General features: G+C 45.8%; 1 protein-coding gene across 2 annotated transcripts in view; it reads right to left on the reverse strand.

Moving 5' to 3' along the window:
- lrrk1 (leucine-rich repeat kinase 1) overlaps nucleotides 1-13,633 on the reverse strand; it is a 34,874-nt gene that overhangs the window by 11,054 nt on the left and 10,187 nt on the right. The window contains exons 13-32 of one of the 2 annotated variants that reach the window (XR_003049703.1): nucleotides 13,462-13,574; nucleotides 13,079-13,293; nucleotides 12,643-12,807; nucleotides 12,376-12,548; nucleotides 11,950-12,070; nucleotides 11,690-11,849; nucleotides 11,399-11,577; nucleotides 11,194-11,291; nucleotides 10,242-10,413; nucleotides 9,724-9,896; nucleotides 9,253-9,392; nucleotides 8,875-9,166; nucleotides 7,499-7,668; nucleotides 7,094-7,297; nucleotides 6,870-7,009; nucleotides 6,599-6,736; nucleotides 1,822-2,016; nucleotides 990-1,141; nucleotides 781-898; nucleotides 20-433 (exon numbers count right to left, since the gene is read on the reverse strand). Coding sequence is in view for 1 of the 2 variants with exons in the window: in XM_008310434.3 (XP_008308656.1) it covers nucleotides 317-433; nucleotides 781-898; nucleotides 990-1,141; nucleotides 1,822-2,016; nucleotides 6,599-6,736; nucleotides 6,870-7,009; nucleotides 7,094-7,297; nucleotides 7,499-7,668; nucleotides 8,875-9,166; nucleotides 9,253-9,392; nucleotides 9,724-9,896; nucleotides 10,242-10,413; nucleotides 11,194-11,291; nucleotides 11,399-11,577; nucleotides 11,690-11,849; nucleotides 11,950-12,070; nucleotides 12,376-12,548; nucleotides 12,643-12,807; nucleotides 13,079-13,293; nucleotides 13,462-13,574 (3,235 nt within the window). In the remaining variant the exon portion in view is untranslated. The remainder of the gene's footprint in view (nucleotides 1-19; nucleotides 434-780; nucleotides 899-989; nucleotides 1,142-1,821; nucleotides 2,017-6,598; nucleotides 6,737-6,869; nucleotides 7,010-7,093; nucleotides 7,298-7,498; nucleotides 7,669-8,874; nucleotides 9,167-9,252; nucleotides 9,393-9,723; nucleotides 9,897-10,241; nucleotides 10,414-11,193; nucleotides 11,292-11,398; nucleotides 11,578-11,689; nucleotides 11,850-11,949; nucleotides 12,071-12,375; nucleotides 12,549-12,642; nucleotides 12,808-13,078; nucleotides 13,294-13,461; nucleotides 13,575-13,633) is intronic. The other variant, XM_008310434.3, reaches the window with a different exon arrangement.

Below are 13,633 nucleotides of genomic sequence, written 5' to 3' on the forward strand. Positions count from 1 at the left end.
TCTGTGTTTCTGTGAACACCTTCATCTCCAGTCACTCATTCTGTTTGTTTATGTTCATCATACGTCAACGTCACTGGTGCAGGAGAACCACCACGACAGTTGACTGACCATAAAACAGTGTGTAACACTAAAGAAAGTCATACACTTTAACAGTGTGTGACCTCTGACCTCTGACCTGCAGCTTAGCTTCCAGTCGTTACTCAATCTCACTGGTTACCTTTGAAGTGGATCCAGCTGTTACCAGAAACTAGAGTGATAGGGGACGGAGGGCTTGGGGGGTTGCTGTGTGTGTGTGTGTGTGTGTAGGTGTGTAGACCTGTTGTGGAGCAGGAACAGGAAACAGACAGGTGACCATGGCTGGACAGCAGAAGTGTTTCTGTGGTTGACTGAGTGGACACATGTCCTTCAGACTGTAGATGAACACTTCCTGTTCCTGTCACGGCAAAAACACAGCAGAACAAGTCCCTCAGCTGCAGTCCATAATCCTCCAGGTCTTCAAGGAACTTTTAAAACACTATGTGGAACAGATTCTAAAAGTCTGAAATGTTTTTATTTCGGCTGAAGTTTTTCCTTCCAACAACCAACAACTAAAACCTTAGTGTGGTTAAGGTTAAACTGATGGCTAAGATTTAAACTCTGAATTAGCTAAATATCTGAAGTGTCTTTTCACTAGAAATAAATCCATAAAAAGAACCAAAACCAACCAGTACCAACATTCAGTCCAACTCCTGGACCACTGCTCACATACATGGACACAAGCCTCCGTGTACAGTGCAGTACCTCAGTGGCGATCCAGAGAGTGGTGGCAGTCTTCATCTGACAGCTGATCCGTCCTCCTGGACAGGACATCCTCTTCACCTCCATCTGAGCCTTCTGGACGTTGATCACACTGTAGTTCCTTTCCACACACACACACACACACGCTGACTGTTGGGTCATTTCTAACCTGTCACCTCAACTACATATCCAACTGTTGAGTCGAAACTCACCGGCCGTCCTTGTCGTAGCTCCAGAAGACGGCGCTGTGTCCCTGCAGCTCCGACAGGAAGAGCTGAGAGTGGATGTCACATGACAGGACGTACCTGAGACAAGGGAAGCTGGGGTCCTGCATCTGCCGCACACACTGCAGGGCCAGAGGCCTCTGTGGACGAAAGACCAAAGACAGAAACAAGTCATCCAGGTCTCTGGTCCTACAGGAAGTCCAGAACCTGGAGTGGTCCAGTGACTGTGATGCCGTCTTCATAATAACTCTTTATGGTCAAACAAAGCAGCAATCCAGACCTGGACCCAGCAGTCAGGTCCAACTGAAAAAGGTTTTTGGACACAGAGTCAAAAGTCCTCAAATCTAAGCCAAGTGTCCAGTAGACCAGTGGCCCCCAACTTTTTTTGTACTAAGGACCAGTCGAGTCCTGGCCAGTACCACAGACCGTTAATCAAATGAGTTACAGGAGTTGGACTGTGGAGTTGAAGGTCCAGTAGGGGGAGCTGTGGGAAACTGATGGAATGAATTACACAACAAAACCCAATAACAGGAAGTGAAAATCCTCCTCCGTGTCCATGTCATCATCTGGTGTCAGTTTGTTTACTCATGTTGTTTGGACTTAAATATAAAATCTCCATAGAAAAGTCCATGGAGAAAATGGTTTACTGCAGCCTCTTGTGGTCATATGCAGTAGTGTCACTGGGGTACAGCTGATTAAAAGAAATCATGTTTGTACTGACAGAGACGAGCCTCGGCCTCAGTGTGAGCTGAAGCCGACACATCCATCCTACAGACCTTGGTGTGTCCTGAGTGGGGGTCATGTGTGGACAGCTTCTCACCCGCTCAGGCTTAGTGTCCCAGCATTCAGTCAGCATCCGGTGAAGGCAGTGGAACTGGACTTCCTCTGGATTGCCGAGGGCTGGTCGTACACCCTTGGAGAGCTTCTTAGCTATCTGAAGCTGGTGCTGACCCAACGCTGGCCGTCGCCCTGACAACAGCTCGTACAAAACCATGCCATAGGAGAACATATCCACCTTAGCCAGGCAGCAGTGAAAGGAAGAAGAACAGAGATCAAAATAAGGATTGTGTAGAGAGTGGCTGTAACAGAACATCTGCATGAAACATCAACAACTGGAGGTGATTAACAACCTCCCTGTAGATTAGAATAATGTTCAGTCCTCTGCGTAGTGTTTGGTAGCTGTGAGACAAGCTGGAAATTTCTCAAACAGCAGTGCAGCTCTGTCTGTTTGGACTTTAGCTGATGACACTGGATGACTGTGCATTTTGAATGAAACTAACCGTACACTCTCAACGTTCTTTAATAGCCACAGGAACTGGTCAGGTTTTTTAACACATCCTAAACAATGTGACCTTCTATCCCTCTATTGCTACCTGCTAAGAGCTAACTAACCACTGTTCATTAACATACTCAACATAAGGATCTCTGACTCAAACAGGACGTTGAAGAAAGTTGTCTGCGTGAACAGTTTTTTTTTTCTTTCTCCACTTCCTGAGACACACTGGCTTTTAATTTAAATTTAAAACAACAACAACACAAAAGACTTTCACTTTCTCTTTATAGAACAGGGCCAACCACCCCGCACACCCCCTCCCTGCTCAGTCTCCTGTCCTCGGAGTCTGTTATCAGAGCAGAGAATTCCAGCCTCCCAGTGTTCAGATACAGAGTGGAGGAGTTCGACATTCGTGGGAATTCCCAGAATAACTGAAGAGCTAAAGAGCTTGGCGACGCCAGCAAACACTCTCACGGCTGCCTCTGAGCTGACATCACTGATAAACTCCAGCTCTGAGCATCTGTATGTGTGTGCAGTGATGTCACCACTAAAACAATGGTTTGGTCATATAAGGACATTCCTCCAGGAACACACTAAAAACATTGGACTCATCTCACATCGTCTGTTCTTCACATGTTCCTGAGACACAACCTTCAACAGAGTGATGACATCATCTCAGTTTTTTTTGTTTCCAATGTTCAATCTATTTTGCCATATTTTATCTATTTCTGCCTCTGAGCTAGCTTTCAGTTATTTTGGCTATCTATTAGCAATCTCACTAGCTTACATGCTGTAAGCTAAGTTCGCTAAGTTTGCTAACATGTGAAAAAAATAGTGAACATGCTTCTTTTATTTTTGGTCTTGGGTGGCCTGGTACTGTTGTTTTTTTTTTCTACAGTGATTTTAACGATGTCTTGTTATTAGCTTTTAGTCATCTTGGGACTAAGTTATTTTCGGATGTTGCCAGGCTAGGTTTGGTCATTTTTGACGTTTTAAATTCACATTTTAAATGGAAGGTTTAAAAACGTTCTGGCCTCGGTTTTTTATCTCTGGACAAACCCCCCAAAAGAATGACTTGATAAAATAGAAATAAATGTAAATAGAACAGCCAGTCCAGAAAGACCAGGGACCAGGGTCGTGGACCATAGTCTGCATTATTAAAGTGAACTTCCTTAGACGAGTGCCATTTCTAGTCAATAAAAAACCCATCCTGTGTTTTGGTTCCCTGGACCCCCAGAAACATCTTGAAGTGACACTCAAACAGACAGACCACATCTTTATCTCCACTTCCTGTGTCAGCTAATCCCTGCAGCACTAAGTCCAACAGTCCAGGGGAACTGACTCCAGACTGGTCTTTTTCTCCTCTTTCACTGCTCCCTGCTCACCAGCAGGAAAAGGTTTCAAAGAGCAGAGTGAAGTACCCATAATCCCCTGCTTGTGTTTATGAGCCCATCTCCTGCTGCGTTCACTGACCTTGACCAATGAAACCTTGGCCTCGCTCTCTCTCCTGAGTCTTAATCCTTCTTTCTGACGAAGTTTTACCGCTTTAATGAGACGCTGACGAGGCAGGGGAGAGAATAAATGATGGAGAAAGTAGCCGCTGAGAGAGGAGTGTGAAAGGAGGCCAATGAAAAGAAGCTGCATGGCTGTTACCAGGAGATTTATGGATCATAAAGAGGGACGGTGTGAGGCCACATCCTGACGGATATCATTTCATCTCAGATGTTTTTAGATTAAAAAAACCAATGTGCCCCCAGCCGGGCATGTCAACTGTAAATGGATGCTCAAAAAACCCAGAACCTTCTGTTTGACAACAGAGTCAGACAAGAGGAGAAAAGTCCTTCAGTCTGCAGTGACACCTGGTTTTTATCTTTGCAATGCTACAGTGATGTGTTAGCAGAGACTGTATTCTCTGTACATGTGGACTTATTTCACTAAGAACTGAAATTCGTTTGTGTTAAAGTTGGTTTCATTTTGGAAATGAAAACCACCTCATTATATAAACATGACACTGCAAACGTGATCCATTTTGTTATGAGATCAAAACTGGGCATCGCCAACAGCACCATTACCAAAATGAAGCCGACTTCTGAGTTAGCCGATCAATGAAGCACTTAAACCTGATGAGGCTACAATAACCTCTGATGTTGTTCAGTGATGAGTAAACATCTGGCAGATTCTCACATTGTTAACTCTCTGCCGTTGGTCAGTCACATGGTCTACTGTCCTCATGTATATTACATGTATATTCTTACACACAAAATATCCAACACCAGCTATCAACTATCTTTCTTTTTCCCCATTTCGTGCCTCTCCTGAAGTGCTCTGGCTCCCCCTAGGGGAGCTCACTGGTGTATAGTTGTATCTGCTCTTAAACAATATTTTTTTCTCTAAGAAATCTTTCCATTTCAAACAAATTACCACTAATGTAATGTGAATTCAGTAATCCTCCAGCGCCTCCTTAAGGTCAACATTTTTCTGCTCCCAATCAGACTCCTGAAATCCAAAGTTGTCCATACTGGACTCCAATTCCACCGGATCATCCTCCAACAGAACCTACATTCATCTGTTATGGGTTCAAACCATCAGCCCACTGGAATACAACATGTACATGAACAGAATTATGGATGGTTGAGGGAGCGCCGCCCATCCACCGCGTCCTTCAGTTAATCCCTTTACAGTCCATCAACTCGACACCTGAGAAATCCATGTGATGTGATGTGTCAATATTTGCACAAGGCCGTATTAATTTGTGGAGGAGCTGGGAATCGAACCAGCGACCTTTTGATCAATGGGTTCAGGTCCTGCTCTATCTGCTGATCCACATGGGTGAGTGGAAGCACTGATCAATAGATGAAAGGATCTGGACTAATGGAGCAGGAAGACTTTGATGGCTGTGAGAACCTCGTAGATAAAACTGGGACAGGAGTTCAATTTAACCAATAAATATATCAACCAGTAGGGGGAGCACTGACACAGATGAGCACAGAACAGAATCAAATGGAGATGATTCCCCACGGTCGTCAGAGCAGATGAAAGGACAAAGTTTGTTTTAAGATTTTGGACTGGAGTTTTTCACTTCAGAGAGAACAAACCTTTAAAGGTTATGAGGACACAGATGCTGCTGCTGCCCCCTGTGGTTAGATTGAGTCACTGATACAAATGTAAGGAAAAGGATTGGACAGTTCGGCGAGCCGGATTCTACCCATGAACCACCAGTTACTAACAACTGCCTTAGAGCAAGATCCAACCAGTCCACTTGTTGGATCCCAGTCTGTGTGGCCCACAGTGGCCCTGTGTGAGGGTGTGGTCCACGTACAAAGACACGCAGCATTAGGTCGACTGTTCACTCAGGTGTGAATGGCCATGTGATTAACTGGTTTACTGTCCGGGCTGTGACCCCCCTCCCCGACCTGTTTTGGAGGTTTTGGAGTTGTGTGTCCCTCCAAATTGGGTGGAATAATGAACCTTTAAAGGTTCTGTTGTAGTCACTGCTGCCGGTGTGTTCACTGACACTGATACAAATCTGAACAGTAGGGATTTTTATAACCTCAAATTCATAAATGAAATTGACCAACTCTTCTGTTCTTCAGACGCTGACACTGATAAACTCGTCACAGGCTGAGACTTCTGTCTTTAAAGTTTGATGTTTTAGTGTTTCTGGTCCGACACCAGTAAAACCCAGACACGCTGTGTGGCTTTAAAGGTAGATCGTCTACAGTCGTAGTAAAAACCAGTGGTGTCTATTTCCACTGAGAGAGGGAGCGGGGTTGGGGGGGGGGGCACATGGAGTTAATCAGGCAGCACCGGGGTGCAGGGGGGCATCTCTGTCTCCCCCCTCCCTCCCTCCCTCTCTCCTGGTTATTAATCCGACATGTGCGCCTCATGTTGGGATCAAACGTTTTATAAAGACTTTCATATGTGACAGAGAAAAAAAAGGAAGGAGTAGTCGCTGTTGGGGCGTGGGGTGGGGGGGCAGCCTTTATCATTAGAAACAACAGGACCCAGTACTGAGGAGTACAGGATACTACTACAGTATGCAGTACCATCTGGGTACTGTGTGTGTTTGAGGAACTGATGTCAGTGAGAAGACAACCTGGAGCTGTGATGTCCAACAGCTGTGATGTCCAACAGCTGTGACGTCACAGGTCTGTGAGCACTTACTGACAGTTCTGTGGGGTTGCCACAAACCTGAACCACTGAAGTAACCAGTGTTTTGTTTTGCCCAGTTTAGTTGTTGTTTCCTTTTTTTCTTGTAAATATACAGTATGTCTGAGGTATTTTCATCTGTTTGGTTTAAGGAAGTTAAAACAAAACCAAGTACCTTCTCGTCGTACACGATGCCTGGTCTGATCTCAGGAGCTTGGTATCCTGGAGTTCCCTCCACACCTAGAGCGCCTTCCCGAAAAGACTGGCGAGAGATGCCGTAGTCGGACAGTTTGATGTTGACAGCTTCTTGTATCTGTCCGGAAATTAATGACAAGTTAAATAAACTTAAATAAACTGGAAAAAAAACACTAAAACACCACACGAGTACGTGTAAATACTGTAGAGGCAGCCAATAATCAGTTTTTTGTCGTAGTTCCAGTACAGACCTGCAGGGACCAGACCAGGATGTTGTCAGACTTCAGGTCACAGAAGATGATGTTCTTCCTGTGAAGGTAGGCCAGTCCTACTGCAATCTGATAGGCCACTTTGAAGGTCAACATGTGGCCCAGAGGCATGTACTCAGAACCTGCAGGGAGGAAGAAAATTCTCAGGATGGACAGAGGACAAAAACCGGGGAGGAAGAGCCAGAGCCAGAGTTTGGTTCTCATACCGGTGCTCTTCAGCTTCTCCTGCAGCACGATGTTGAGGCTGCCCAGTGGAGCCAGCTGCAGGGCCAAGCAGAGTGGGTGGATGCTGATGCCCACCAGGGGCACGATGCAGGGATGCTGCAGAGAGTGCAACATGCTGGCCTCCTGACGGAACTCTGAGAAGCTGCGACAGGCGTCGGCCGACTGCAGGTGCCTCACCATGGTGTCTGAAGAGAAACGGTCCAAACTCTGAGCAGCAGCTGGTTTTCATCTGTGGCAGTTTATCTCTGAGCAGCACTCTGACCTCAGTATTTACCACTTTACCAGCTTCAGATATTTTTATTATGTCCTGATGAAGTTGCAGCAGCTAAATATTTAGCTTCAGTCTGTTTAGATCTAGAAACACTTTGAAAGAAGCCGGTTTTAACCTGTGTCAATGCTGATGTTCTGCTGCTGACACTTCCTGAAGTGGAAACGTTTGATGGCCACAGGCTGGTCCTGGTACCGAGCCCTGTAGATGATGGTGCCGCTGCCTCCCTGACCCAGGATGTGACTCTGGTCCTCAGTGAAGTCCAGCTGCGGCTTCTCTAAAAACAGCCTTCAACACAAAAACAACAGCTTTGTTCACTCTGGACAGGCAGACGTGGAGCACTGGCCTTTGGGGTCAAATTTTTTTTTTATTATTATTTTGTTATTGTGCTGGAGCTGAGAAAGAGACTGGTCCAAACTGGAACTGGTCCAAAGATGGACTGGACCGTCACTGATTTCACATTTAGTAACACTGCCCTGAAAATGATCCAGAAATCCCTGAGACATATTTCAGAGGCCACTGTTTGAACGTTCCTGTCCTGCACTGGTATGAAGTGTCCTCTGAATACCAAAGCTGTGAAGCTGCTGGTACTGTGTTTATACCATTTCCCATGAGACACTGCATTTGTGACGGCATTAACACAAATATTTAGGGGAGAGCTGTGGAAACAGATGAGCTGAGAGCCAACGACCCCCACATATCTGCACTGATAAGCTGTGTGTGTGTGTGTGTGTGTGTGTGTGTGTGTGTGTGTGTGAAGGAGTGCTGGTGCTTACCCTTGAGTCTGACAATACATCAACAGATGCTGTTACTGGCAACAAATCAGCTGAAGCTTATTATAAAGTGTGTGTGTGAGAGAGAGAGAGTGTGTGTGTGTGAGAGAGAGTGTGTGTGTCCTTGTATTAAAGGCTGAAGTCCAGGAAACGTCAGTCTCTTTTACAAATGAAAAACCTCTCCTTATTATTCACCATAAAACACAAGCTTAAATCTGAGGGCCCCTAGTGGTAACCAAGGGCACTGTATGCTACATTTAACTAATTGCATTACTTAGACTGACTCTGCAGAATGACCTGTCGTTTCTGAGAACTGGCCTGTGACCAGAGGACACTGCAGGGACACTGAGGAAGAAGTGAGTTTAGTTTTACTGAGTTTACCTCCTGCGGCCGTGACCTCCACGTTAAATAACATTTTCAAAGGGAAACCAAAGCAATACTTAAAGAGAGAACACAGATATTTTAGCTCACGGTGACGCTGTTCTGCTGCCACCCTCTGGGGTGTGTTGGAATCTGCACATGAGAACTTAATCTGACATACTGTACAGTCATATTTAGGCACTGAGCCATATATGTCGTGTGACACCCAAAAAAGGCTCAGGTGGGGGGTCATTTTATACGACTCCATGGGTCAGCTAATCTCAGACTGTTTTTTTAAATACGTAATTCAGTTTTAATGTCATTCAGTTTCAGAATTTTTCAGGAGTCACTAAAACAGTACCTTGCAGGGAAGTCAGTCATGAAGAGTTCTGGGACAAGTTCTTGCAGTAGGACAGGCTGATCAGGATGTTCTGGACAGGTGATGTGTTCCTCCTCCATGGCGGCCAGTACACAGTCCTCCATGTTGAAGTAATGGACATCCATTTTACCATCATCTTTGGCCGCTCTGTCTCTGACCAGTCCAGGTTGACTGATCCTGGTCCTGGTCTTCTGATGTTGCAGTGAAGAGCAGAGAGGACAGGGGGCGTACTGCTCTATTAGGAGACTGCCGTCACTCTCACTGGCAGTCAGGGCTGTGAATCAAGACAAACGCCACACGTCAGGTCAGATCAATTTAACTGTAGTAGACACGCACACCCAGCAGGTGTCAGGGTCTGACCTGGGAACCACTGCTCTATCAGAGAGTTGACGTGGTCGGTGATGAAGGCCATGGCAGAGAAGTCTCTGTTCTCTGACTGACAGATGATTTTGATTCCTCCGCTCTTCTTCTTCTTCCAGTTGACGTCTGACGACTCCACACTGGAAACAGAAAAAAACAAAAACACACAGTAGCACCCCTGCTGGTGAAGTTGAGCATTTTTACTGAGTTGGTGTTCTGATAAAGACAGCACTGACCACCAAGAGGCAAATTAATAATTACGTTAAGACAAAGCAGACACCACGACCTCCCTCCCCATGTCGGCACATACACAAAAACTCCACTGAACTTCATTCAAGGCTCCCCTCCCCATGTCGGCACATACACAGCTGTTGTCGTCAAAACTCCACTGAACTTCATTCAAGGCTGCTATTCCTAAAAACGGGAATTCTCACAGATAAAAACGGGTGAACACATCAGCTTGCCCCTTACCTGAGGAAGCCTCCATCAAAGGTGACCAGAAGCCCCTCCCTCCAGTAGACGGTTTGGCTACGTCGGACTCTGAAGGTGCTGCAGCGGCTCCTCGCCTGCTGTGTCCCAGCGAAGCTGTAAATCACAGAGTTCCTGCTGCGCTGCCCTCTGGTGTTTTTTCTTGGCTCAAAGGTCTAAGGAAGGTTATACTTTGGTCAGATTTTATTTTGGTACATTTCAGGGATTTTCCTCTTTTCAATTTTATTAGGATTACTCATTTACAATTAATTTTTCTTACAATAATCACAGTCACTGTTTTAGTTTATCCTGGTCTACTGTGAGTAACTGAGCTCCTACAGCACTTCTGATTGGCGGATATAAAACAGACAGACTTCTTCTTCTATTGGCTCATTAAACCTTCTTGTCAGCTTGAATTAAAAGGACAAAGGTTCAGGTATTCAAAGTTCCTTTTGCCCTGAAAACTGACCAGATGTCTGACCCTGGTGTGAATGTGAATGGCTGGTTCTGGGTTCTGGTACCTGCAGGTCCATCTGTTCCAGACTGATGAGCATCCTGGCAATGAAACGTTCCCAGAATCCTGCGGGAACGAAGCTCATCTTGAAGAGTCGCTGCAGGGTGTTGGTGACCTGCCGACGGAAGCCGAAGATGTCCACAGCTGGTTTAGGAGGCAGGAGGTGTGGCAGCAGGTAGCTACAGAGGTCAAAAGGTCACATTAAGATGTTTTACAGTCAGAGTAAAATGCTGAGATCAAACAGAGAGGCCATAAAGGACAAACAACAGCATTAACAACAAACCTGGTTATGGTAGGTCATTAATTATTATTATTATTTAGAATAAAATCAAACCTGTTCTTAAAATGTATATATACTCTGTTTAATATACATTTACAATTTATACTACTTTTCTTGCACTACCCACTACCCCACTATTTTTTATAGCATTGTTTACAGTTAACATTTTCGTGGTACTCTTTCTTTTTGGCTTACCTTGTTGTGGTGCATGGTGGCTCTGTGGGAGCACCCTCAATTTTGTTGTACAATGACAAGAAAGACTATTCTATTCTATTAACTTTAGTTTTGGCTGCGGTGCTCTACATGGCTAAAAGCTAACCCTGAAACAGACATAATTTTGGCTAACCTGGCTTTTTGAGCTAAAAGAGTTTAAATGAATCAGTTTTACCGAAATGATAAAAACTACCAACAAAAACTTTTTGAATTACAACAGCGTTTGGAGGAGATCATCGAGTTCTCCTGGCTTACTGTAAAGTACTTCGGAGCTGACGACAGACTTGCTCCAGGTTGAGAGGAGTGATGTAACAATGTACTTAAAGTGATACAATACGATTCGCAATTTGTTTTTCACAATACAATTTTGTCACAATTTCTTTTTAGGATTTTGACCAAATACAACGGTCCTTTATTTGTAAAAACTGTTCAAAATCCATCACCAAATGAAAAGGCTCCACGTTACCTGTAGTTGGCCACGGGCAGAGCGATCTCAAACTTGGCCAGGAACTGGAAATACTGTTCTTCTGTCTGCTGAGTGAAGCCCGTCCCCACCAACAACATCTGCAGCACAAACACAACAGATTCACTTCAACCCAGTCTATGGGCCACAGCCTGTAACTGAGCCACACAGCTGGTGTGGGGTAGATCGACGGTCTGCTAACTCTCACCCTGAGGTCTTCAGTTCGTATCAGTCCGTTGCTGGCGATGGACCGAGACGACTTCAGGTGGACGATTCTCTCCAGGCACTCGGACAACCACACCGGACACAGGAAGTAGAGCGTGCACAGGCCGTGGCTGGTGTCGGGAAAGTGCAGCAGAGTTCCTGTCTCGATCAGGAAGTTGATGGCTGGATGTGGTGGACACAGGACAACAGAGACAAAACTGAATTCATCAACAGGAAAGTGGTTCAGCAACAGTCCGAGGTCTGGTTCTTATCTCCTAGCTGTGACGGTCATTACCAATCTGCAGGTCCTCATAGTCTCTGATGTCACTTCCTGGGTTTTGTTCGATTAGTCGGTCTAGCTGGACCTCAGTCAGGTACAGAACTTCATCCTCACTGTCCCGTCTCTGTTTCTCTGCCATCACAGCTTCCTGCAGAGTCAGGTAACTTCTGGGAATCTGGAGGAGGAGGAGGAGGAAGAAAGATGTCTGTGATTGACCTGGGCTCATACAACGGTTGTTGGTTCCAAACTCAGACTGTGTGACAGTAAAGACTCACCAGCCTCCCCAGCAGTTTACTGCCATAACCTGAGCTGCTGTTGTCTTTCATAGACAGTGCCACCTGGTGGATCAACTTCTTCAGGGCCTCCATGCCCTCCAGGTTTTTACAGGACACTTCACTGAAAACAAGACACAGTACAGTACAGTTAATGCAGTACACTGAATTGAAAGTAAAAAAATTGAGTAATTTCTGTGATTACTTCCAATTAGTTTTGTATTGTACTGTATGTGAATATTCAGTATTTCTGGATAAAGTCTATTCAGCTACTTGTTGTTTGCTTCTGTACTTTTCTCATATTCACAGATATATTTTGTAAGCAATGTATCTGTGCGTACTAAGCACAGATACATTGTGCTTAGTACAATGTATCCAAGCACAAGGATCCCCCCCCGTCAGTGGACCATAATTCAAATATGCACTGACTGCAGGTGCTTCCAGGTGATATCAGGGAAACCCGTGGCTCGGGCTCCAGACGGAGACCGACACAGAGCCAGAACGTAAGCTCTCAGCGTCGCCAGTCTCTCTGTGCGAAATTTTGTGTCAATCAAATCCAAGTGTGTTCCCACGACAACCACAGCCGAGTTCGGAGCACGAGCCTACAGGGAAAAAACCAAAACAATAATGATCATCACTGCAGATCCAGCGCCCCCTCAAGGATCCAGGTGTATAAGCAGAACTGTGTCGCTGTACCTCGATGTTGAGCAGCCAGGTCTGCAGACAGGCCACAGCCTCCTCCCCCATGGCCAGGTTCCACACCACCACATACAGGGCCTTGTCAGTGAAGAAGCACTGGTTGACAGTGGACATGCTGGCCTGCCCCCCCACGTCCCACACGTTGAAGGACACCACGTCTTTCTGTGTGTACGAGCACAGACCAGCGTCAGTGTTCTGCTGCTAAAACCATGACCTCCGCCCTCAGCTCCACCTCTAGTCATTTTAATAATCATGTATAAAACCATTGAAATGAACTGAAGATCATTTTAAAAGTTCTGCATTTCTAAGCATTACAGTACTTTCTGTAAACAAATGCCAGAGAGAACCACACACACAAAAAATGTGTTTAGTGTATTTTTCTCCTCATTCTGATGTAGTGACAGTGTTTACACCGACTGGTGTGTTTCCTCACGTTGTTTTTCCCAGCGTTAGGTTTCTCCAGCTCCCAGGTGGAGGTGGAGATGCTGCGTTCAGCTGGGGTGAAGGCTGCAACTCTGCCACTCTGCAGCGCCTCCAGCAGGGCGGTTTTTCCCTGTCGAGGTGGACCAATCACAACCATCTTCAGCTGCTTACAGGGTTCGGCTTTACGGAGCTGAGCACGTAGAAAGGCTAGGATGGAGGCGGGACCTGCGGACCATGGCAGAGAGGTGTTCACAAAATGTCATGTCTTCATGTCACCAGCAGGGGGCAGTAGAGGCCGCTAGCAGCAAGGTCAGCACCATCTACAAACACACTTAAAAATCATTAAAACAAAACGTCTTTTCATTGAAGCGTCTCCTAAAAGCTGCTCTCTACCTTCTTTCCTGACTTCCTGAGGAACGTTGGTGATGTTCAGGTCCTCAGTGTCCAGCTGCCACAGGTTGGACAGACGTCCCAGTTCAACTGGGAGCTCCCGGATTCCTGGATTACTGGACCGGACCAGGAGAGACGACATGGGTCAAGAAAAGAGTTTTCCCCGGGACAAAAC

Source organism: Cynoglossus semilaevis, chromosome 5 (assembly GCF_000523025.1).
Source record: "Cynoglossus semilaevis isolate Cse_v1.0 chromosome 5, Cse_v1.0, whole genome shotgun sequence".
Lineage (NCBI taxonomy): Eukaryota > Metazoa > Chordata > Actinopteri > Pleuronectiformes > Cynoglossidae > Cynoglossus > Cynoglossus semilaevis.